The sequence below is a fragment of the Anopheles stephensi genome, chromosome 2 (assembly GCF_013141755.1).
Source record: "Anopheles stephensi strain Indian chromosome 2, UCI_ANSTEP_V1.0, whole genome shotgun sequence".
NCBI lineage: Eukaryota > Metazoa > Arthropoda > Insecta > Diptera > Culicidae > Anopheles > Anopheles stephensi.
In genome coordinates, this window is record NC_050202.1 from 63359269 (window position 1) to 63383639 (window position 24371).

Consider the following 24371-nt stretch of genomic DNA (forward strand, 5'->3'; position numbering starts at 1 on the left):
CCATCACTAGCAACATCGTCATCGCGTTCGGAAAGCGCCAGCCGAGAGCGACCGTCTGCGAGCACTCATTCCGACTGTGACCGCCGATCGGTACGGACGCGTGTGGCGCGTGCAGAATTCCTCATCAACCGTGTGTATGTTCGTGTGTGTGTATGTTTGTGTCCGTGAAAACGTAAAAGGCCACCGAAACCGCGAAACGTGCTGTGTCAGCTACAAAACCGGCCGTAGACGCCGATGGTTTAGAAATCTCGTCCAAATTTTGGTGGCAATCGAAAGTGCAGCGAAACAAAAAGTGAGGAAATTCAGTGTGCCAAACCGTGGGAGAACCGCGAAAATGTGTTAACCAAGGTACCGCACCACGTGGTTTCGTATGTGGCGCGTCTTCCGCCATCACCGATGCAACTGATGCACGGTTCGTTAATGCAGATCGCGTCCCAACCGGGGCAGATGCAGCACTAGTAGCAGCAGCAGCATCAGCAGTGCGTGTTTACCCCTTTTCTGCTTAAGGCATCCGGCGGCATCCCTCGATCTAGCTATTGGTGGCGGTGCATTTGCCGTACGTGTACCACTGTGTGTGTACGTGTGCCTGCGTATGTGGTGGCCCCACGAATCGTAAGGGAATCGTGTTCCGTTGGGGGGTGTTTTTTTTTGTTGCTACTCGTACTCGCTACCTTTCAATTTCGCAACATTCTCAAAAGTGCAGCTCAAGCGTGATTCGTCAAAAGCGGCAACCCGGGCAAATCAGTGAATCGGAAACAAGCTTCTAGTGGAACATCTTTCGCATTTCGTGCGCCCCGAGGGTGTGCACGTGTGTGGGATGGCATAAGGTGGTCGGTGGCCCCGAAAAAAAAAAATGTGTGTCAGCACTGCTGTCTGCGTCTGAGCCCGCCACCGGTGGTTAATCCATTGAAGATGGTTATGCATGCTTAAGTGAAGCTGTGTGTGAGTGTGTGTCGATGTGTGATGATGCTAGTGCAATAAGGTTGCAACCGTACCGGAAGAAGCTGAAATGCAGAATCACTCAGTGTGTCATTCTTTGCACCGTACGGTCGTGTGAATAATCGGGTACACAGCTTGGCGCTAGGTTGAGCCTCCTCGGATCCGGAATGCATCCGGATAGTGATCATCGTTACCGGTCGGTGTAGTTACCCGCGTGCCGAGTGTAAATTGGTTTCACAAATCCGCTCCGCTCAACGCAGTTCCCTCGGGTTTGATAAGTAAGGTTCAGCACGCCAGCACCAGCAAGCGGACGACGTTCAAACTGTAGCATTGTGCGTACTGGGAGTGCTCATGCTTCGTTGGCTTACTTACAGTGCTTAGTTAGTGGCGAAGTAGTGTGAGCGACTAGAAAAGATTCTTCACATGGTTCCATGGTTCCAGTTCCGAGCTCCGGCTAGTGCACACGATCAATTATCTGCTTTTATTGGTGTGATTAATGGTAAAAGTGTCGCCGGATACAATGCCCCCAGAGTCTTAGCAATACTTAGTGCTTTGGTGTAACTGCTAACAACACCCCAAAAGTTTTCCCCCGACGGGAGCTCAAGTGCAGAAGGTTAAGTGGAGATCTAATGTTTGGCTGGTGAAATAATCCTGTACCGTGATCCTAACATAATGTGACACAGTGTCTGCTGTGGAGCTGAAAAACTAGGGCTGAAGTATCGTGCGAAGCTGGCAGGAAGTTCACCGCAATCCGGAGCAAGAGTTGCGAGCTGCATTTTAGCCAAAGCCAAAGTAAGCAGCATTTAGCATCGCATTTTCCATCGTCCAAAGTAGTTTGGTGTGTGTGAGTGTGATTGTGTGTAAGTTTGTGAGTTGTATCGTTGCCGTTGAAAGGCATTTCGTTCGTACTGTCGGTGGCGTACTTGCTGCTCTCGTGCTACACATTTCGCACTTCAAAAACGCATGATGACACAAGTGCATCAGTGCATCAGCGGTGCAGCACCCCAGTACCGATTCGCAAAACCCTCGCTTATCGCCGATCGTATCAATACCGGCACCGACACTGCTTAATGTTCGTTGCATCTGACCGATTGTGGATTCAGCTTGTTTGTACGGGCCAGTTGCCCAACCGTGTGTAGTACGCTCAAGTGAGTCGATTAACACCAGCTGTCGTGGAAAAGTGTTGATTAATGCATCTGGAACACACACACGGAGAGAGAGAGAAAGAAAGAGAGCTCCGGAGTAACCGAGCGCTGGCGACGGTCCCTTGTCGTAGGGTTAAATGTGCAGCTGAGTTTCCAGCACTAAACGCAACGAAGTGCACTTCAACTTCAAGGGCTATGACATGTGTCGTACAGCTTGTAGTAGGTGCTGTCGATTAATATTTCTGTGCTGTGTTTTCCAAACATTAATTGGTGTTTTTATAATAGCATCGTTGTTTTGAGAAAATGTAGGTCGATTACTGAACTTCAACATGTGAGAACTTAATTATCTTTAAAATATTCATACATCTGTTTGATATATTGAGGGAAGTAGCAAGAACTCTACTCATTTAATTTTCCATTGGTTCCAATCAGTGGGATTTATGTATTCTACCCTTCGATAAACAAACATTATCAGCACTCGAATACGGCTTTACTAATAAATTGTTTTCAAGCCTCACTCAACCTCACTATCCCCATCGCGTCCCCGTCCATCGTGTGGATATCCCTGAGCCAGAGAGTCAGAGCCACATTCCCCAGCGTTTGTTCTTATCCCTTTTGAATTCGCATTCACTTTTTGGCAGATGTGAAAACCCTATTTTCTACGCAATTAACTCTGATTATTGCTTCCGATAATAGCCGACAATGATTTTTCTGTCTGCGTGCCTGTCGGTCCCCTTCCCTTCACCCTTCCGGGTATTTTGCGGATTGTTTCCGATCGATTTTCACCCAGCCCTTAAGCCGGTATCGTCCGGTTTGGGGGTTTTGGTAATACCCGTATAAGCTTAAATCACGGTGAAACCCCCTTCACTGATCTTATCTTTGCTTGATTGTACCTTTTTTGTATCAGCCGTGCCTGCCAGATACTCGAACGAGTGTGTGCATGTATATATGTATAAGTCTGTGAGTGTGTCTTGTCTTGTTCTGCATGGAGGCCACGAAAGGCAACATCAATACCTCTAAGAACCTAGTCAAACACATCGAATAACATCTGGTCAAGGATCAGCTGCCAAAAACATGGCAAAGCATCCCTTTTCTTCATCGCCAATGAACCGCTAAAACACACTCTTCAGCCACTCTACCCCAAAACATTCTGGAGGAATTAATAAGATGTACTTGTTTCAGCGCCCTTCCAAAACAAGCTCCAAGCGAACCTCGATCGGCCCAGTAGTCGGTTAACGAGAGTTGGCAGGTTTTTTAACGAAAAAGCCATCCCCCACTGTTAGGATGGAGGCTTTATTTTATTGTTGTTTGTTTGGGGAAAACTCGTTCACCCCGTCGTGTCCGCCAGGCGTTAAGAAGTTGCTGTACTTTGATCCTTTGCACCCGAACCCATTTCTTCGGCAACTAATCGCCTTTTGGCCCGCACGGTGGGCGGGTGCCAAGCGTCGGATTACGGCCTCGGCGGTAAAAAAGGGACTCGGCCCAACTGTACCGGGACACGTTCCTAGAACACTCGCTCCCCGTGCGAAGGGGTTTGATGAGATTTTAATCAAGAGACAAGGGTTTCCCTTTGGCACGGATCTAGCTGTCGGATGGGAGTTGGTGCTTCTCGCAGCGCAATACAGCGTCACCAAGAAGCGTCGGTCGGGTTGATACTTTTTTCACGGAACCTAGTTTAACTGTAAACGTTTTGTTTGCTGGGGTTGATGTGAAGGCAGTAAGGAGGAATGAGTAATCAGCTCAATCAAAAATAAGTGTTTTAAATTGTATTGCATGTTTTGCAAAACATTTTACAGCACAATCCAATTGAAAGCTTAGCCCTATTGAATTTGAATTTTAATATCGGGGCTGACGCCAGGCTAAATCAATCTTGTTCAATTCAACTCAAATCTAGTTAAATGCCTATAACATTAAAAAATTGGATAAATATGGAGATTTCAAGCGATACCATTATCGTTCTTCATAGCTTCTTCTTCTTCTTCGTTGGCACTACAACTTCGAGAGGTCTCGGCATGCCACATCTGGCTTCCTTGACTTGATCGTACCCGTAGCTGACTAATCATTCCTAAATTCAGATGGATGGTTCAAACTGGATTCGATAGCCAGTCATACCATTTCAAGATCGGCGTCGCTTTCGAGTTGGCCACCAGTCCATCCAAGTCCCAAAGAAGTCTTAAAAATGCTACCACAAATTCAACCTTTGTTGGTGCTTCATCCCTAAAGACTTCAAGCGAAAGCAGCAAAAACAAACCTGTTTGCGAGACAACATCAGACGAAGCAGACATTATGCTCAAATGAGATAGCGCCCCAAACTGGCGAAAGAAAAGTTTAAAATGACCCACATTGGAAAAGTGGAAGCAAAGTCGCACAAAAAACTCAGCAAATTGGATACCATTCGCCACCATTTCCAATCACCATAACATCCCATCCAACCAACGAGCAGCAGCAGAAAAATTCACCAATTTTCGCGTTTCAAACCATTCCATTGATAAGTTGCAATAATTCAACGCATTCAATATGGTGCCCGTGATTGGCTGAATGCTACCGCCGGCGGTGGTTTGTTGTTTTTTATGTCCTTTTTCTCTCTCTCTCCTCCCCAAAACAGTTCCGAGAAGCTCACGAAACCGATACCGCACTGATTCTAAACAATCGCTCCGACAACAATGAGCGCCCAGGAAGAATTTTCTACAGCAGCGCTTTTCAGAAGAATGCTATTCGTTCGAGGCTTTTTTTCCGATTTTCACGAGCCACATACACTAAGACCTTTCCCGGGAACCGATTGGGTATGAATGAACCGTATTATTTACAAAAATGGTCTTCTTTCTCGCACTGTTTTGCAGAATGTTGGTTGGGTGTTTTTGTTTAGTGAAGAGTTTCTCTATATTTTGAATGAACAAGATATACCGTCACCCTACCCCAAGCTGCTCAAGTTCAGGGGGTTTCTTGCTGTTTTTGAAGGTCACGACAACTGCAAGGTCCAGGATCGTTAGTCGTACCGTTATCGGCAGCATTGAGGATACAATCGCACTCTCAACAACTAGTTCGTTAGCATTCCTACACGGTTGGCGAATCGGAAAATACCACAACGATACTGCCAATCAATATGCAACGAAGTGTTGTATTTGCCGTCAAGAGTGCTCCGGACAATTTTTGTCAGAGGACTTTGCCTCCGCATCCCCCGGCAAGTCGCTCGCACAAAGCTTCAAGAAATTTGCATGCTCGGAAATGCGATACTCCAAACCAGTGGACGATGAAGAGCAATCAGTGAACAAATTCTTAAACCAAACAAAAACCCAGCAAGCATGTTAAGCTTTGTGGCCCGTACCGTGCTTGCCTTGTTTGACCGATCAACACCCGTTTCCTGGTAAAAACTTTTCCAAAGAATTAATTAAGTTAATATTATTTTACCAGCCATCCCAAACCTGTTCGCTTCGTGCGGCACTCGGCAATCATATGTTGTAGAGTTTGTACACAATTTTCTGCTGCTGCTACTGCTGCTACAAACAAGCATGCAGCCCTTTGCGTACTTATGCTTTCATGGGCGGCTCATATTTCTCCTTCGTTCGTCAATGTTTGGCATCGTTTGGGATGGCTGCTGCGTAATAGCTATTAATAGATTTACGTCAAATTTACTCTTTAGCGCTGAATCATGAGCAAAAATTATCGCCACCTTTCTTTGTCTTGTGTCTTGCCGACCCACCCCGACCGAACCAGGTTCGATCGGGACATTTTCGAGACCAATACCTAACGGGCCGAGGGAATGACAAACATTTCAAACCGACGGTGATCAAAGACACGCAATTTAATGCGTTTATTACACTTCTAATGCCTTTGGCTGGTTTGAGCTTATTTGAGTGTGGAATGATGATGTCCTTGAGGAGGGATATAGAACATAACAAACAAATAGCGATTCTTGTTAAAATTGCATGCAGATGATTGTCAGAGAACTGCACAAAATACCAATGTATGTAATGTAAAAAAGTACTAAGATTACAATCAACTTATTGGAAAATATTCATAACTTTTTTGTTCAAATATTTAAAGGTTTGATAACTGTCTCGCGATGCTTTTGAATGATAATGGTTACTCTCATTCGAGCTAAGAAGGGAAGAATATGAAATTATTTGACTGATTTTGTCCTAAAACTGATTGTGCTTTTTTTATTCACTGTTAGAAAAGCTTATTTGTCCCCTTATCAATTAAGTTTGAAAATATTTATCGATCTTGAAGAGCTTCTATATTATATTTTTATTTCAGTTTTTTTCAGAATTTTTATGCGTTGTTTATTTCGAAAACGACTTCCTTTCTTTAAAGAATTCTAAATTAAATATGTCAACAAACATTACAAGTTGAAACGTTAATGATTTCCTCGTGAATGAACTCGATTAAGCACATAAATGTTTATCGAGAATAACAATCAAGGTGCATCAATAAGTCTGATCAAAAATTGAAAGATAATAATAACCCAGTTAACAGTATATTTTATGTTTCAATAGTATTTTTTTATTTTTTTCTGATAGCAACTGGTACAATCTGATGTTTAGCCTATACAAGCTGAACAGTTCTTGAGGCAATATTATCGGACTTCCCTGTGAAACATGATCGAATATCTTAAATGAAACTTGTTAACTTTGATAACATTATCGTTTCAATCTTACCCATGGTTTGAGTGAAGTAAATATTGCTCAATACACGCACTGTTTTAGATCGTTGAAGTATATTTTGTTATATTGAGTATGTTATATACGTTTATATTGTAATTGGATGAGATAACTGAATTAAAACATCGAAAATCAATTTGGTGCATGGATAATACACCTCTAAATATTAAGCTTAATACTTCCAAGTATGGTTTAGCTTGTAGTTTAACTTAGTCAGTTTAAATTTATACGAATTCAGTTTAAAGTGTAATTTAAATCAGTTTCACACCTGATGTTGAAATTTAATTCAAAAACGTGTCCTTTTCGGTCAACGTGTGTTCCATAATCTCAGCTGGTTGCAGCGGTGGTTGGATCGATAATTCAATCATTCATGTTTTTCGACGCGCGTAAACCACACGCAGCACCGAATTTCCTACAATCATTCGTGTAACATCCAATCAAACATCGTGATCGCGGGCGCATCCTCAACAGTTCGCAATTGTATCACACCGGTTTTCCGATGCACATATCTACCCAACACTTCGGCATAGAAAACAAACGAAAAACACCCACTCGGCGAACAATGCCTTGCACTACAAACGAGGGCGGTAGATTTGTCCCGATGATGTACTGCACCGGCCGTGAAGCTTTAGACCACAGCTTGAAATCTAAACGTTGCATTACACAACCCAACCCCAAAAGCTCCACCATTGTACACCCCACCGCACCTGTACGCATAGGCCCGCAACTGCAACTGGTTGAAAGCCACCCACCGGTGTAATTGCCGATGCAGCCTGCCTGTCATCGCCAACTGCCTGGTGCCACTCGTCACCGCGGCCACAACCTGCCTACCCGACCACCATCCGGCCGTACGCTAATGTCAGCGTCGGAGATAATCTGCGGTTATGTTACCACTTTGTACTCGTTGAAAGTTTAGATTTGAAGCGAGCGCACACATGATCCTCGTGCAATGCCGTTCGCCGTTTCGGTTTACATACGCTGGCCCGGTTCCCGTGGCAGATATGCCGTGGTAATGTTAACCAGCGGTTTCGTGTACCGGTACACGCTGGAAGATAGCTACGCCAGCCCAGCCACGGCCAGACGTTTGGTAGTAGTAGCAGCAGCATGCCTACCAGGACGCACCCAAAACCGTCGCACCGAAGCGAAGTGTTAATCACTGTGATTATGATCGGCACTGGCAGCGTTTCGGTGGGCCAACGGAGCGTGGGCCGTGGATGATCTGTTAGCGCGATTAAACGCTATAGGTGTCCGGGTGCGGTGCGATTTTCCTGTACCACACAAACACTTTTGACCTGACGCTGGCAGCAGCGCAATGAAAGTCAAATTCTATCATTTGATAGGCATCAAATTAGGTGGTAGCTGGTTGGAATGGGAAAATGGAAAATGTTTGAAACCGATGAAACTGTTTTGTTTAGTAGAACACACGAGGCATGTTGGAGAACGTTAGAAGAGTTTTGGAATTTCATTATGAAGCTTAAATTTAGTGCTTCTTTTGTTAAATATATTTTGTAGGACAATCCTTGCCATGATTTAATATGATTAAAACAAGAACGATCAAATAAGTGTTAAACTCTATTGTGAGTGTATCAAAGCTGATGGACTCCCTTGTTGCTTCAGCATGTCTGCTAGAGCCAACGAAAAATTGGAACAAAATCCTCAGCAAATTACAATCACGCATAATTTTAATGAAGTTGGTTTGACATGGAATGTTAGGGCTGTTGAAACTTCTTCTTCTTTGGGACTACAACTTCATCAGGCAATGGTCTGTTATTTCTGGCTTCCTGTGATGGGGAGGTGATCTGGATGGGATTAGAACCCAGGTCGTGTGAGAACCGGCACATCTATCGTGGCAAGGCCACCGGAACGCTATTTGGCTGTGGAATACAAAGCAGTAAATTTCATTCCAAATTGGTAGACAAACTAAATGAAACGACACTCCACCGCCATACACAAAACAATGAAACTATCAGCAATTTGAATAATAAACTTAAGAAATCGGGACACTCCTCACATGTATATAGACAACACTTTTTCATGAACACCTAATTAAAATTTCCATTCTGCTCACTTGCATTCATTCCACAACTGCTGCCCACTTCTAATTCCAAAAATCCACAATTGGACAGGACAAAAACTGCATCACGAAGCCGTAACGGTCTTTTTGAATATTTAACGCAAGCTAAAAGGCGCTCCTTGTTCCGGAACGTAACGAAACGAATCAAAAGCAAAGCAATTCAGTAATCATCTTCTACAAAGCGCTCGGGACACGGAATCATCTCATCAAAATGGACGACGACCAACAGGACGGCTAAAATGGTGTACGAACCAGTCCACCCTTCGCACTGCGCATAATGATCGCATACACTGTGTAATTCCTTATCCCGCACCACCCATGCTGCATTATGCTGGCCTGTTTTTGGACTTTGGGGCGCGAATACTCCCCACTGAAACCGTCGTCGTACATGTACAATTTCAATTTAAATATTTATTAGGCTCTAGCAGAACGTGGCGTGCTAATATGTATTACTTTCTTCATCTCTCTCTCTCTCTCTCTCTCTGTTCTCTTGCTTACAGTCACGTTACATCGGTCTGTCTGCTCCAATTCTCGAGCCACTTTCGCAAAACCCCTTTTGACGAATGACGAAGCGTTAGAGATGGATCGTCGACATCATTGCAGTGATGCTTTTGCAGTGATCAGTCGCCGTGCGGGTAGTACCACGCTTAGCTGAGTCGACCGGTGAAAGATACTCCTTAGCGTGAGAGTGTGTGTGTGTGATTTTTGGCACGCTTTCTCTCTGTCTCTCTTACTCTCACACACACACTGTCTATATCACCATTTGTTGACGCCACCATCACCGACGACGACGACAAGTGCAGTGCAGTTCAACCATGGACGATGGAGACATATTTGGTTGGTGGTGTGACAATTGGAAAGCGTGGCGTTACATGGTGTCCTGCGCCAGCTACAGTAACAGTTCCTCCTCGCTCCTATGGGGCCCCGACGTGCTGTGCCGGTTCGCGGACGACGACACAAGTGCGCGATCGAACACAATCGTACCGACGGTGGGCGACGGTGCGGTTGAGCTACGGACAGCAAACAGTACGGCACCGGGCAGCCTTTATCAGGCCGTTACACAGTGCTATCAAACATTCAAGTGTGCCCTGCATTCCATAGTTTCGGGCGGCGAACGACATGCCGACCAAGTGCGGTGGAACGATGCGTTGTACGAGTGTGCTCCGGAACCGGCACTGCCCGGCGGTTGGCAGCGTCCGGATGCGGGTTGCAGTGTGGCAGCGACGCACAACGTAACGCTGATCGTGCGCGAAGTGTTACAGCCAGTGTCGGAGCTGATCATGAAGTTGCCGAAGTTGTTACTGCGGCTAGGTGAGATCGGCTTCGGTAGTTTCGATACAATCGATTCCGATCGTGTGCTGGCGGGAGATTGCTGGAATGCGTCGCAGCCGTTCCTCACGGGTCAGTTCCTGCAGCGATCGGAGTCTGTGCAACAATCCTCCCAATCAGTGCGCTCTGAAACGAACTCTGGGCAGGTTTATCGACTTGTCTGTGGAAACGCAACCGGTTCCCAGAGTTCATTCTTCGAAAGTGATGCGTTCGAGTTGGTGAGTGCTTCGCTGCTCGAACCGGTCCAGTGCTGGATGAATATCGAACTGCAGAACGCACTGGTTAGCCAATCGTGGCTGAACGGTGTCGAGCATTCGGTAGCTGCCCTGGCCAGCTGGAACCAAACACAGTTCGGTGAGGATATGGCGGGTGGTGGTGACTCGGGCCAGAGCCGGTACGAGTGGAGTTTCCTGTTTGTTATTCTGTTCATATTTGCTGGCGGACTGGGGAACATTCTCGTCTGTCTGGCGGTGGCACTCGATCGCAAACTGCAGAACGTTACGAACTACTTTCTGCTGTCGCTTGCCATTGCCGATCTGCTTGTCAGCCTGTTTGTGATGCCGTTGGGTGCCATTCCAGGATTTTTAGGTAAGTGAAACACTTCTAGTTTTATCGTCAGCTTTGTTTAACTTCCCTTTCAATACAATCTATAAGAGATGAAATAATCGTCCCAAATTCCACCAAAGTTCTACGATCATTAAATCGGGTTCGTTTCACTAGCACTATCGCTCGCGATAAAAAGCATCTCCTTTTATTGCTCTCTTAGCTTTCACTCGATGCTCAAAAATGCTTTTAACCGAAACCAGATCTCGGCGTACGCTGCCGGGAAAGCGTTAAAACACCAATATTATTGCCGTTCGATAGATACAAATCATCATTAGTGATCGGTGCTTTGATGTGCGTACGGGCCAATTCTCCGTGTGGAGTTTCAAACACCGGTAAATCATTGCCTCCCGCGGGTGCCTTAGACCCATTTGTCTCGGCATCTTTTTGTCCGTCCAACCGAACCTCACCCACCAGGACGACGGCCACCAAGGACGTTGCCAAATTTCTATTCATGGACCATTTAGAACGAATATCAATCAATCGTACCGAATCCGCTATTCGGTCTCGAGATATATATCCCTGCGGGACTCCGCCTTTACGAGGGTGTCGAACGTTCGTTATTCAAAAGGGTGACAGTTTACTTATGCGTGTGTGTCCGTCCCTTTTTACTGTACGGTGGTCGCCAATTCAAACGGCACAAACCGCACAGGAAGCGAAACGTTATTCAAAACAAGCTATCGCCAACATTTCCCACGATTTGTTTTTCCACTTGCCGACGTTCATTTTTGCATCTGCGGGATGAAAGGAATTGTTGCCCCGGGTTTTTTTGTCAGTGGCCGGTGGTTTGCAAGAAATTTCGTTGGATTGTTTTCATACCGTTTCGTGGAAGGAAAAAGTGTGTGCTGAAATAACCTTACGAGCCATTCCGAAACTAGCTGCCACTAGGTCAACTGTTTTGTTTGCAAGGGAATGGCGGCGCTTTTTTTCCACTCGGCACTAGGACCGCTGTGGTTGTTCGCATTACGTTACAAAAACTATACATATATTTCCCACTGGTGGTACCGCTGCACGGGGGAGAAAACAAACCATTCCGCCACAATCTGGAGCAACAAAGCTGGGGGTAAAAGCAGCGTGGCAAAACATTTACACAATATAACACAGCCAAAACGACTTTCTAACACAAAAAACATTAAGTGACGAACTCTTTGGCTGTGGTGTGTTTGGATGTATGGATATGTGTGTGTGTATAACTAGGGTGGGAAAAAATGTGAATTGAATTGTAAATCCAACCATTCGGAAAGCCGAGGACCGTGGCCGGTGCGTTGCTCGTTACGAAGGATACTCGATGGAGGCGCCTGGTACCGCACGAAGCAAGACGAAAGCGAAAGCTTCTCCCCTTCGCTGCCACATTCAAAATGGCGTTAACCGGTACGTTGTGTCTGCGCGTCGAAAGCGTAGGCTAGAATTGGATGATTATGGTGTAACAGGGAGTGGAAAGGCGCGCGGGAACGCAAGGTGGTCGTTACTTCTGCGAACGAAAGATTTATGGCGACCAGTGGCATTTTCTCCTATGCGCCATTATTTATATCACGTTTGTGAGGATTGTTGGAATCCGTTCGCTTTCACGCACGCTCGTTCTTACACTGTTGCAACCGGCAACTGCACCTCCGCCAGCCCACACCGAGGGCCCCGTTTCGGGTGTGGGAAGTGGCTGGTGGTCGGAGAGAGAGAGAGACCATATTTTGTTTCCGCTTGCGATGGCACGCACCGTAGCCTAACGGTGGCTTTTTTGGGGAGGTGGGTCGAAAGAATTCATTTCGGGCACCGGCACACTGTTACTGCTCACTTTCGTTAGTGTGTCGAATAAATCTGGCACTGGTTGTAACCGGGTGATGTATGTGCCGGGTTGTGGGCAAATCATCTGCTGCTGAAGAGAGCAAACATGGAACCGAGCTAGCCCCGCCGGGGAAGAAGACAGATTTTATTTTATTTCTGTGCTTTCACCGCTACCACAAACACAAACACACTCGATGGTCTCGGAGTGTGTTCCAGTGAGCCTGCTCGAAGTCTACACAATGTTTGTCAGGCCCTCGTATCCCGATGGTACAATTTACTATTTCAAAATTTCAACCCCAGTAGCTAACACACTTCTGTCAAAACCTGTAACCTCACAGTCTGAGTTAAAAAGAAGGGTGATGAGAGAGGGGACAGATGGAAGGGGAAAAAAACACCCGGAAATGGCATGTATCATAAGGCACCGAAAACACCCGGCAGAAAAACAGTTCTGCCATTGTCATGCAGCAAACGCACGAGATGAGAGAGTTTGCAGAAAGTTATGCCGTTGGAGCAGATTATGGGCTTCATTAATCAACTCTCCTGCACGTTAGCTGTTGAGTGAGCGGGAACCGGTACTTTTGTTACGTGTTGCCACGTTGGTTTTGGGCCGTACGGTGCACCTGGGGACAGTAGACAGAGCATGAACACCTGGCACACATACACTGTGTATGGAGTTGGAGTGGGTTGATAAATTTGTGACTGTGCTCCAATCTGGCATCCCCCGGACTTTTGAAGATTCATCGCCATTAATGTGGGTCAGTGCATACAAAATGAAACCGATCTGTCACAAAACAACAGTGATTTCAACAAATCGACGGTAAGAAGCTGCCGGCAGGGCAATGACACAACAAATTGTGAGTTCTTATTCATTCTAACTGCTTCAGCGGTGAGTGAGTTCGTGAGGATGTGTGATTAAATTGTACTGTTTTATTCAATTCATAATTTAACGTTTGGTATTCAAAAAAAGTGTTTACTTCAAAAAGATTGTTGATTTTAATTGAATTTTCTAAAACCCTAACTGTTATCAAAAGATTTTCACTAATTTAAAACAATTACAAATTTAACCATTATAATTATGCATTTTTAACAAGGCTATCTCATTTTTAAACCACAATGGCACTGGTCTTCACACGGCAGGCCCAGGGTTCAAACTCCATTTGGACCGTTCCCCCACAGTGAGAACTGACTAGCCAACTGTGTGGTGTCATTAAGTCTAGTAAACCAGAAATGCCGAGCATGACCTAAGAGGTCGTTAGACCCAAGAAGACAATATGTTGTGCATTGTTGGGCACACTTAGGGATCAGCTGGGTGTGGTTTATTATGAGCTAGTACAACCATAAAGTCATTTAACTGTATAATAATGCTCGGCCAAAGGTAGAGTCAACCGGTGCAAACCTATTTGGAACCGATTAAAAGGAAACTCATTCCCACTTCTCGTACGTCACCTGCTAATTGATATCAATAGCGATCGATGTAACATAACTAGCAAGTTATTTGATCTATAAAGAACTCTAAAATGCGCATAATCCTATGAGCATATCATACATAAGTGAACCCGAAGACGCCCTTAGCATCAGCTAACGCTAAAATACGCGTGAAGATAAACCAAGATGGGCAAAACTATGAGATTAAACAGTTCTGGAAGCTTTACTTCCACGGACGGCAGCATTGTCTCCATAGATACTATGAGTTTTCCACTGTAAGAAAATGATTTTGAAATAATTGTTTACGACATAGTCCGACTGATCGAGCAGCACTCCAACTACTAATAAGTCTTAAAATGGGTCAATGCAGGGATAGCATACGAAGATTCGTTTTTCTTCATAGATTCCGTAAATTTTTAAATGAAAAACAGGAAAAAGTTATGATAACTCTCAAGAATAAATCTTCAACCTGCCTAAAAAAAAACCAGACAAACTTATTTATAGTCCTGACACTTTTCCCGATATTTTATTTTCGCCATCATTACTATTTCTATTACTGCCCTCTCCCTCTCTTTCTCTCTCTAACACCACATAACCTCATTCCATTCCATTTTTTCTGCAGGATATTGGCCTTTTGGAGTCACGTGGTGCAACATCTACGTAACGTGTGACGTGCTGGCCTGTTCGGCGAGCATCCTGCACATGTGCTTCATTAGTCTCGGCCGTTACCTTGGTATCCGGAACCCGCTCGGCAGCCGGCATCACTCGACGAAGCGGTTGACGGGCATAAAGATCGCGCTCGTGTGGCTGTTGGCGATGCTCGTTTCCAGCTCCATAACCGTGTTAGGTGAGCGGTTCAGAACCCAGACCGTTCATTATTTATCTGCTCCACGCTATAATCTTACATTCTTTCTTTTCCGTGCGCTTCTTCATTTGTCCTTTCGCCACTATCCGCCACTAATGTTCCCGTGTGGCGGGTTCTTTTTTTGTGTGCACACCACAGGCATGATCAACCGGGACAACATCATGCCCGGCCCGAACGAATGTGTCATCAATAATCGAGCCTTCTTCGTGTTTGGCTCGCTGGTCGCATTTTACATCCCCATGGTGATGATGGTCGTAACGTACGCGCTCACCGTGCAGCTTCTCCGCAAAAAGGCACGCTTTCTCGAACAGCATCCGGAGGGAGAACTATTCCGAAGGTAAGGCGGAAACTCATCATCAGTTAAAACCGTTAACCCGATTCCCTTGTACTTGATTTGTGCCACTTCGCAGACTGGGAGGACGCCTGGCATCCTCCAAACACTCCAATAACTCTCAAAGTGATGGTTCCTCCACTTCCAATAAAGCGGTCGAAATGAAGAAATTCACCGTCAACAACAACAAGCAGCCGGCCTTTGCACAGCACGACTCATCGCCGCCGTCCTCGCTGCCGTCCGTGACTACCGCGCACAGTGCGCTGCCTTGGCGATGGCACGGCACCACGACCGGCACCAGCAAGATGGACAGGTAGGTGATGTAGAGATGGTTGATCCTCAAAAACAAAACTTCCTTAAGTTGAAGATTACATACTTCTGAAACACGGAAACAAATTGAGATGTCTAGCTTTAATCCTGTCACCGTACGCATCGACATTCGCCAGCTGACCAGTACATGAATAAACAATTTACCCACTCCAATACACACCCTGATGGAAGCGCAATCCACTGCTGATGCAATTCGAACCACACCAGCCATCGTGGTTCCTTCTTTTATGACACTTTTACAAAGTACTGACACACACACACAGACTGGAGGCTGTGCTGGTTCGATAATTTTTCACAGCACCCACCCAACCACGTTAGCGAGTGAGAAAGGTCGCAGATGGCAGACCGCGTCCAGTACGTGGCGCCAACTCAAGGGAAACCCATCATGCCATCCACCAGCCGCCAGCCAGCTGTCCAGGAGAAACCGGACGGACGCTCGTTAGATTGTGTGTGTGTGTGTTTCTTTTCTGTTGCTTTCTATCTTTACACTTTATCCACCGTCAGAATGCTGATGGCATCTCGTGCACCACATCCGGGATAATGCCGGATCCGGGTGCTGGTCCCTGTCTGTCGCTCAACTATTTGATTTAACAATCTATTGGTTGGATGGATTTCTGTTGCGTTGTTCTCAACGCCTGCCAGTTCCTCACTATTGATGCTTGATAGTGAGCTAGCGGACAAAGCTGAACCAATAAAAGAGAAGGACACAACCGCAAATCTAAAATAGACAGACATTGTAGACCCCAAGCATTTTTCCTTCTATTTGAGTCTGGCTTTTGCCGATTTCCTTTTCTTATGGACAGTCCTAGCGACAATCTTTACTACGCAAAACAATGTTGCAAATCCCTTTTAAAACGTAGAAAAACAATTAAAAGCTGGTCGTTAAAAACACTCTCTCGGCACCCTCTAAAAGAAAGCAAACCTCACAATTGACTTTCGCAATCTATTGTTGTGAACTTTTCGGAGGAAGCAAAAAATCCGCAAACAAAAACTTTCGCACACCACAAACATTAAAATCTCATTTCTAGTTTGCTAGAGTCTCTCTGCCGACAGCCGGACTTCGCGCGGTGGTGGTCTCCGTTGGCAAATTTATGACCTTCTGCCCCATTTACATCACCTTTTGTAGTACGTTAATTACGTCAACTCTCACTCAATTATGCGCTTTCTGTCGTTCCTTTTCGTTTCTTATTCTTCCCGTTTTTGTCGCTGTCCCTGTCACATCTTGCGCTTCCGGTATGCTGGTGTGCCACGCGATAGAATAAGCTCAATCAAAGGCAGCATGTCGCATCCGCACCTGGGCTACAGCAACGGTGGCAACCGCACGATCACGACCGGCGGCAAACGGACCTGCCGTACCGTCTGCGACCAGGGCACCCAAACGCCGGACAGCATCGAGCGGGAAACGAGGCGCCAAAAATTCTGCTCCTTCCGGATACACCTGAACAGCGTACCGACGCCAGCGATAAATTTCAATTTGAAGTTTCTCGGCAGTAAAAAGCGCACCAACTTATCGGCGAACGCGGTCGCCACCGAGCAGAAGGCCACCAAGGTAAGCGGGACGGGGTTGTGAGACATGGGAATCGGGGGGACCGTGAGAATCAAAACACCTTCGTGGAATGCGGGTCGCTTGGCTGGCGATGGCGATGGTGAGGGTTGAAGGTGCTAAATGAATTTAACACCACCGCGCATAATTGGTTGACTGTAACTCGCTCGGGATGAAAGAAAGCGGGTCCCGAACTCGGCTCATTTGTGCAGTTGGTGAAATTTTATTACAACTCGCTGGAGTTCTGCAAATAAAAAAAAACACCCATCAGCGACAGTTCGCAAAGTGCTCGACTGCTCCCATTGTAGTTTCCTTAATTTTGCATTTGCCGGCCTCGATGAAGAAGCGCCTTCGATCGATGAAAATAATAATAATTCTGTGACTGATGCTGTGGGACCGAATGGAAAAGCTTCAAGTTTTGCTTTACCCAGCACTTGAAACTGTCAGAAACTCAGACCTCGGGAGAGTCGAGCATCTTTAAACATCCCACCAATGCCAACACTCATCAACACTGTTACCTGATGGAATGAATTATCTTACCAAAATCCACCGTGCCCATTCCCCGTGGGGGGGGGGGGGGGGTTTGTGCAACCTTATGCAATGATTTGACAATGCCACCTCGCGCGGGCGTGGGAAACTAGGTGTGAAAACTGGAAAGTTCCCTCGAGAAGAACGCCGGCCAAGGAATTTCCTGTCGCCCGGACGCTGTTGGTTAAGTTGCGCGAATCCACCGGCCACCGGTCGTAATGAAAGTGGACAGTAGCGTGCCGAGTCCCATGACAGCGGAATTTCCCCTATTCTCGAGTGAAAGGGAGCGAAAAAAATGTTCACTTCCTTTTGCTGCGCTACACGCCCTTCATTTCCGCTTCTCCTTTTTTTGTCGTTCGTGGACGCACGCAAATCAAGTTTGTGCCATAAATACTTTCTTCGGGCTTCGGGTTTCTTCCTTGGTTTCGTTCTATTTTCCTGATTTTCCCTTTTTTATTTATTGTTTTTAGCCATCATTTTTTCCCCCGTGCGGCGATGCTAAAGCAACCTAGGTGTGACGGAGCGAACCGCAGGCAGGAAATGAAAAACTATTTTTAATAACGTTTCACCACGAAGAAAATGGTCGTTATGAGTCTACTCTATTACCATTTACCGTGGACTATGAGTACGAATCTAGTTTTGTTTTCTTTCTGCAAATCATTTTCTTGATCATGGCTGTAAAATCTGTTCTGTAAGAATTAGAAAAATCTGTTAGAAGAAGTCTTTCCGTGCTGGTGTAATTAAAAATTAACAGCTAGTTTTCTAATGAAATTCCCGTCTTTACACGAGAGACTTTCAAATTTGATTTCAGTTTTCATTTTTAATTTATTAAAGTGTAATAAGTATAATTTTAAATTTCCTCCGCTATCGAATAGATCCAAGCATCTGGAAGAAAAACACTAATTTTATTCCTTCTTCACAATCTTCAGCAAAACTCCGAAAAAACAGTCCCACAAATGTTCTCCACTCACGTTTGCTTCGTGATGGCATGGTTCCAAATGTTGCCTGCTGGGCCGTAAAAGAAAAATAACTTGATTTGCGATGACTTGATATTCTGAGCAGTATTTAGCGCTATGCACCAGAGCGCGTGGCATAAGAAAGTTTTGCTCGCGTTCATCCATTTCGGCGCATTGAGGACGCCAAGGAAAAACTCTTAATTGTGTTAACTTATAACATCTGTATCTGTACCCGGGAAGCATTCAGGGGGTTTATATGTTTTTCTTTCTTAAGCAACAAAACTCATCATTACGAGCTAGAAACAGTATTCGGTATTGTTTGTGCTGTGTCCACTGCGACTTGGCTTAGTCAAATTTTGCTCCGCCTGTCAATATTATTCCCGTGCCCCGTGTTGATATTGCAACCCCGGCAGGAGCTTTGATCTTTACGTTGGGAGTTGTTTTCCAGTGCGTGCGACTGATCCTACCCACACGACGACAACGTACATTGTCACCGTAAGCCCTGTCGTAAGGGAAAAGTTGCTGCCGTTTTTTTTGTTTGGTTTGTTCTAGGAATTTTTCCCCCACACTCAGTGAAAGCTCGGATAATGGAGCGGAAGGAAGCAGCTAACGGGAGGAGCTCGTGTGAAAATTAGAAAGTAATTTAAAAGTTTTGGCTCGCACATACACACACAGCAAGTTCAATGATTCGGTTGAGCTGTACTCACCCCGGTGTGGTGTGAGAAAGTTCCACAAAGAGCAATAATACGCACATTACACAAGTTCCAAACCAAGCCGCAAAGTAGGCTGCAGGCTGAGTGTGTTAAGCCTAACCTGGAACGTTATGTCGTTGCTTATCTGGTGCGCGATAAATTGCACCCCTATGCGGGAATATGGTTGGAAGGGTTCAGCTGAAGAGTTTGGGGCCGATGATACGACGATAGCAGTCGCTAAATTCCAATCGGTTTTAATGAGTGCCTAATCAGCGCCGTTTATTGCCGCCGTACGCTAGCATGTTTGCCCGCCAGAGAAAGCTTTTTAAATTTAAATGACACAAACCATTACCTGTCATAATGAAATTTATTATGCGCGATGTGTAAATGGTCTCCGCTTACGAACTTATCTGTGTCTCATTTCAAGGTACTGGGTCTAGTGTTCTTCACATTCGTCTTTTGCTGGGCACCATTCTTCATCCTGAACATCATATTTGCCGCCTACCCGGATGCGAAGGTGCCGGAGCGAATCGTCAGCATCTGTCTGTGGCTGGGTTACGTTTCATCGACAATAAATCCAATCATTTACACGATCTTCAACAAAACGTTTCGGGCAGCGTTCATTCGGCTGTTGCGCTGCCGATGCGAACGGTATGGTTCAAACGTTTTTCTCTAATTTTATTAAGCCGTGTGACGCTCATTCTTCCTATTTGTAGCTCGGGACGTCCGCCCAGATATCGGTCGGTGACGGATAGCCGCGGTGCGATCAGTCTCTGCACACCGTCCGCCTTACCGTTGGCCATATCACTGCAAGGATCGTCGCTGCTTACACCTTCCACTACTCAGGCCACTCCGCTGAGCGACTTTCGTGGTAGTTACGAAATTACGGATGATGATTGCTGAACGAGAGGACAGAATCTTTGGGGGACCTTTTTCTACAACAAAATCTCCACTCGAACACTGCTAGTTTCATGGTGTAGTCACCGCAATAGTAGTAGTTAAAGAAGTAGTAGCCGTAGCAGTAGTATTAACAGCTCAGTATGCTCAGTATGTACAAACTCGGTATGACCGTTAGAAGGCAGCTTTCCCCCACCTCCTTCCTTCCGCCCCTCCTGTCACCCAGTAACCCGTCCCAGAACGTACAAATAAGTTCACTGATCCTACCGATGGCAGTTGGATAAGCAATCATATGAAAATCAAATGTAGTAGCCACTAGCTGTTATGGAAAAACTCCAACCAAATATGGCTTATTCTAGCAGAAAAGGGAGAGAAAGAGAGAAAGCGAGAGAGAGTAAAGAAAAGAAAATGACAGTATTTTGTAAGACGATTAGCGTTGTTTGAACTGTGCACAACCCTAAATGTGATTTTATATATAAATGAAGATGTAAACAACAGTGTAATCTTGCTCGACGTTGATCTCTTATTAATGTATCCGAAATATTTTGTTAACTTGATTATGATGTTATTAGAAAACTAAATGTCTCTTGTTATAAGCATTAAAACTCGTGTAAAATATTTTTATTTAAATTCACAGAACACAGAACACAGAAAAATAATTTGCTAACTATTGTGGACCTGGCAAATTGAATTCCCATCGAGAAGCATGAAATAAATGTATTCTAATCCATCCAAAAATCACTCCAACCGTTAATTCAAGAATTCAAGAATTCAAGAAAAAGCATTAATTTATAGTATCTTTTCAAAAACTCACTTATTTCAAAAATTCTATCGATGAACTGTATTAATTCACGTTCAATTCAAATTTTTAAAAAATTCAAACGGTATATGCACCGTATCATTATCGCACTGGTTGAAACATTTCACCATCACTCGAAGAGCTTTCGCACTTTGCAATGAAATATTTCACAAGACCGTATCGAAGCTTTCGCGAATCAAACACCAGGCTGCTCCATCATCAACGTTTACTTTAAGTCTTACCGTACTGAAATGAACTTATCATGAATCGTCGAATGAATTTCCCTCCTGGCGAATGAACACACACGAAGCAATGACCGAAGAATTAACGAACATTGCCGAGCAGGCAATGGTCGTGTGTGGAACGTTTGAGCCGCTCTCTGAATTAGTAATGGATACATTTGCTGTGTGATTCAAACCCCTGGAAAGCATCTTCTCTTTGTATGGCATTAACACGTTGCAATGTATGCATTTACATACCGAACGCTTATTACTGCTACTGCTTTATTTTGTTGGACAAGAGAAAGTAAAATGCGCAATATTGTTTGCGAACTACGTATTTCGTGCCTTACGTGTCCAAAGGTATTTGTTAACAATATTATCTTTAAAATACCTAACATTTTTTCTAATTCACCGATTGGTTTGAATTTTATCATGAAAGTGCATTCACTCAGCACCATATGCAAAGAACATTTCAATTATTAACCAGATTTAGCTGGAAAGACATTTAAATATTCCACAAGCAACGGCGTAGCGTTCAAAAATCCCTTTTCCGCTCATACACGCGCCGGTAAGGGCTGTAAACTCTATGTGCCGTTCACTGTTTTACTGTTGCTCACACGCACCCTAACGGCTTCCAATTCCCTGGACCGGCAGCTGAAACAGTAACATCCATCACGTTCATATAATAACCAAACTCACGTGAATGTGAATGCAGCATTACCGGCACTTGATGCTGCTGTTAAAAAATAATCTCCCTCAAAACAAAAAGCCCACCGATCTGCCACCGTGTGGCTGGAAAATTATGTGGAAATGTGCGGTATGTATGTACCATTTGCCCGTTCGGCTTTAAATCGTTTCTAGCGTAAAGCATATTGGCTGGCACACCTTTAGAAAAAATATCACTACCCTTTATGTCGATACATTTCCTAATGGTTCCCTCTGTCGTTCGCTCTCCCTCTCGTGCTCTCACCCAACCACAAGCAAATGTTTCCCGAATGTCCAATGTGTTTGAGTAACGAGAACTTTGTATCCCTTTCGAAAAGCAGATTCAAATGGTACCTGATAAGAATATTAATTAAGACAGGTTCATCCCTTCGGCGTACGTGAGCGAGAGCCTTTCCGACGATTCCATACACCCGGCCCGGCCCGTTAGCTGCGTTAAAGCATTAACGACGCCGACCGGAGACCTGTTGGACCGTTTCGGTGGGAGCGTGGCGCCCAAACTGCTCACTTGCTGTTCTTGCTATTCCACGCGCCTTTGGCCGGACGGTCTGTTATCACCGTGCGACTCACATCCTTCGCAAACAACATCCGCCACCATCTGCCTTTCTCAAGCAAGCCCGTTCTACCTCGCACCACGCTACTGCTCACAAATTATCTCATACGCATTCACCACACCAAACAGCTAACTTGCCTGCTCCGTTGTTTCCGGGATCCCTCTCTCCCATCCAGAAACCTTTGGAGAACGTTTGGAGAACGTCTCAAACTGGGCCATGCACTGTTAGGCAGTCCCAGCGCGACAAGCCTCGAAGAGTTCGGGGTTTTTTGGGGTTCGGTGTATCGGTTCGGTTGCGAATGTTTTGGTCGAGGACGCGTGGACCTGGGTGTTCGTCATGGATGAACACTTTCACTGCTGCTTCCGTTGCTGCTGCCTGAAAAACTGGCCGAGCAGCGAATTTCTTGCCCGCAGGTACGCGCTACTTTTGACACTAACAGGCACAGACACACGATTGCGAAGGAAAAGGTTCCAGGAAAGTTTATGGTACGGAGATCGTAAACTTTTGCACCAACACAAACACACTGACACACAAACACACAGCAGTTCAACGTACGTTGCCCACGGGACAGCTTCCGACACGTTATCACACGCTAACGCGCCTCTACGCTCGATACCGGCCAACTTCTCATCACTTTGTTTTCTTCCGCCGTTTCGGGCGCCCTCGTCGCCACTCGACGCTCGAGTCCTTCGAACCTTTGCCCCACAGCTGCAATCAGTCTCGAAGGGATCGGCCTTCCCGGCCTCGTTCCTTCCCGCCATCTGCTTCTCACTCACTGAAGGGTCCTCGTGAGCCACGATCCACGCAACAGCTATCCGTGGGGAAAAAGTTTTTCCTTAAATGGATTTCCCTATATGGCTCCGGTTCTTTCCCTGCCCTGGTCTTGACGCCCCTGGACGCCCCGTCTGACAGCACACAGAGAGCGCAGATCAGTCATCAATTTTCCATTTCAAGTGGGACGCATCGCCGTCAGGCAGCGGAAGATAGATATTGAATATCGAATGCGTCAAAATGACGTACTTGATAGTATCCCTGTACACGGCGCGCGCGGGCACGTGGCGTCCGTCCCCCATCATCATCTGCCGTCTGCAGGGCAAAACAAGGGTAGCATAAGGGTTAGCACATAGCACCCTCGGTTGGACGCTACTCCCCGCCAAACCCTCGACCGCGTCCTTTCCCGGAGGACCCTACCAGTTTTTGTATGTTTTAGCCAAACGAGCGGAAAGCGATTGGCATGCTTGTTTGAAGTGTCTTCAACCATTCCGCCTACCAACTCGACCCGGAACCCAACATCTGTTTGCACAGTGAGCTAGTGTTTGTGTGTGTGTGCGTGCGTGTGTTTGCGCTCCGTTTGTGTAAGGGAACACACACTGAACGGGGAAAGCATCATAAACCGGGGCAAAATTGTCGGCTATATAGAGTGCCGCGTACCGCACGGCACACACAGCTGCGGTCTCCGTTTGCGCTGTATCGAACATCGAGGGGCTACTAGTATCGATGCAACTTAATACCGATCCACCTGGCGCTTCACGCCACTCTCGACGCTAGGCATCGCGGTACACGACTTGCAGCCCTCATTAATTATTGCACATATCGTTCGCGGCCCGATAGCACGGACCGGCAAAAGTCGATCAGCTTTTGCAAACCCACAACCGCATCCTAGGCTGGGCAAAACATTTAGCGTACGTTTACTACTGGCCCGGGCCGGCCCAGCAGACGCAAGCCGCCTAAATATTTGAATCAATTATTATCAATTACGGCACAGAACTAGCCTAACCTTTGGAGCCGACCCGACGGTCCAGTCTGGTAAGCCGAGACGGAGCGAGCGTTAAATTACGTGCGGCAACAGTGTTAAAGTAAAAGAGCCTCCAATTAACAATATCCTCGGCTTGCGATATGCTAGAAGCACCAACACAGTCTATTTGCTGATTCACCCGAGCAGGAAACTGGTTGTGGTTGATTATGTTCGTTCAAATT

General features: G+C 45.7%; 1 protein-coding gene across 4 annotated transcripts; it reads left to right on the forward strand.

The window, feature by feature from the left end:
- Nucleotides 1-82: 82 nt before the first annotated feature.
- LOC118506721 (D(2) dopamine receptor A) lies at nucleotides 83-20600 on the forward strand. Of its 4 annotated transcripts, none has more exons than XM_036044244.1 (8): nucleotides 83-1731; nucleotides 9320-10736; nucleotides 14578-14802; nucleotides 14959-15157; nucleotides 15231-15464; nucleotides 16739-17030; nucleotides 19628-19851; nucleotides 19917-20600. In XM_036044244.1, the coding sequence occupies exons 2-8, from the start codon at nucleotides 9635-9637 to the stop codon at nucleotides 20101-20103; spliced, it is 2463 nt and encodes an 820-aa protein (XP_035900137.1). In that variant the 5' UTR covers nucleotides 83-1731; nucleotides 9320-9634; the 3' UTR covers nucleotides 20104-20600. The 4 variants fall into 4 exon arrangements, with proteins under 4 accessions (XP_035900137.1, XP_035900138.1, XP_035900140.1 ...); XM_036044245.1 differs by having other exon boundaries at nucleotides 83-348; XM_036044247.1 differs by having other exon boundaries at nucleotides 83-292.
- Nucleotides 20601-24371: the final 3771 nt, after the last annotated feature.

Bases quoted from the DNA above. Each gene is read 5' to 3' on its own strand.
- LOC118506721 (XM_036044244.1), top strand. From the start codon at position 9,635: ATGGACGATGGAGACATATTTGGTTGGTGGTGTGACAATTGGAAAGCG. The intron at 15,465-16,738 runs GTAGGTGATGTA...GCCACGCGATAG, and splicing joins GGCACCAGCAAGATGGACAG to AATAAGCTCAATCAAAGGCA. The intron at 17,031-19,627 runs GTAAGCGGGACG...TCTCATTTCAAG, and splicing joins CCGAGCAGAAGGCCACCAAG to GTACTGGGTCTAGTGTTCTT.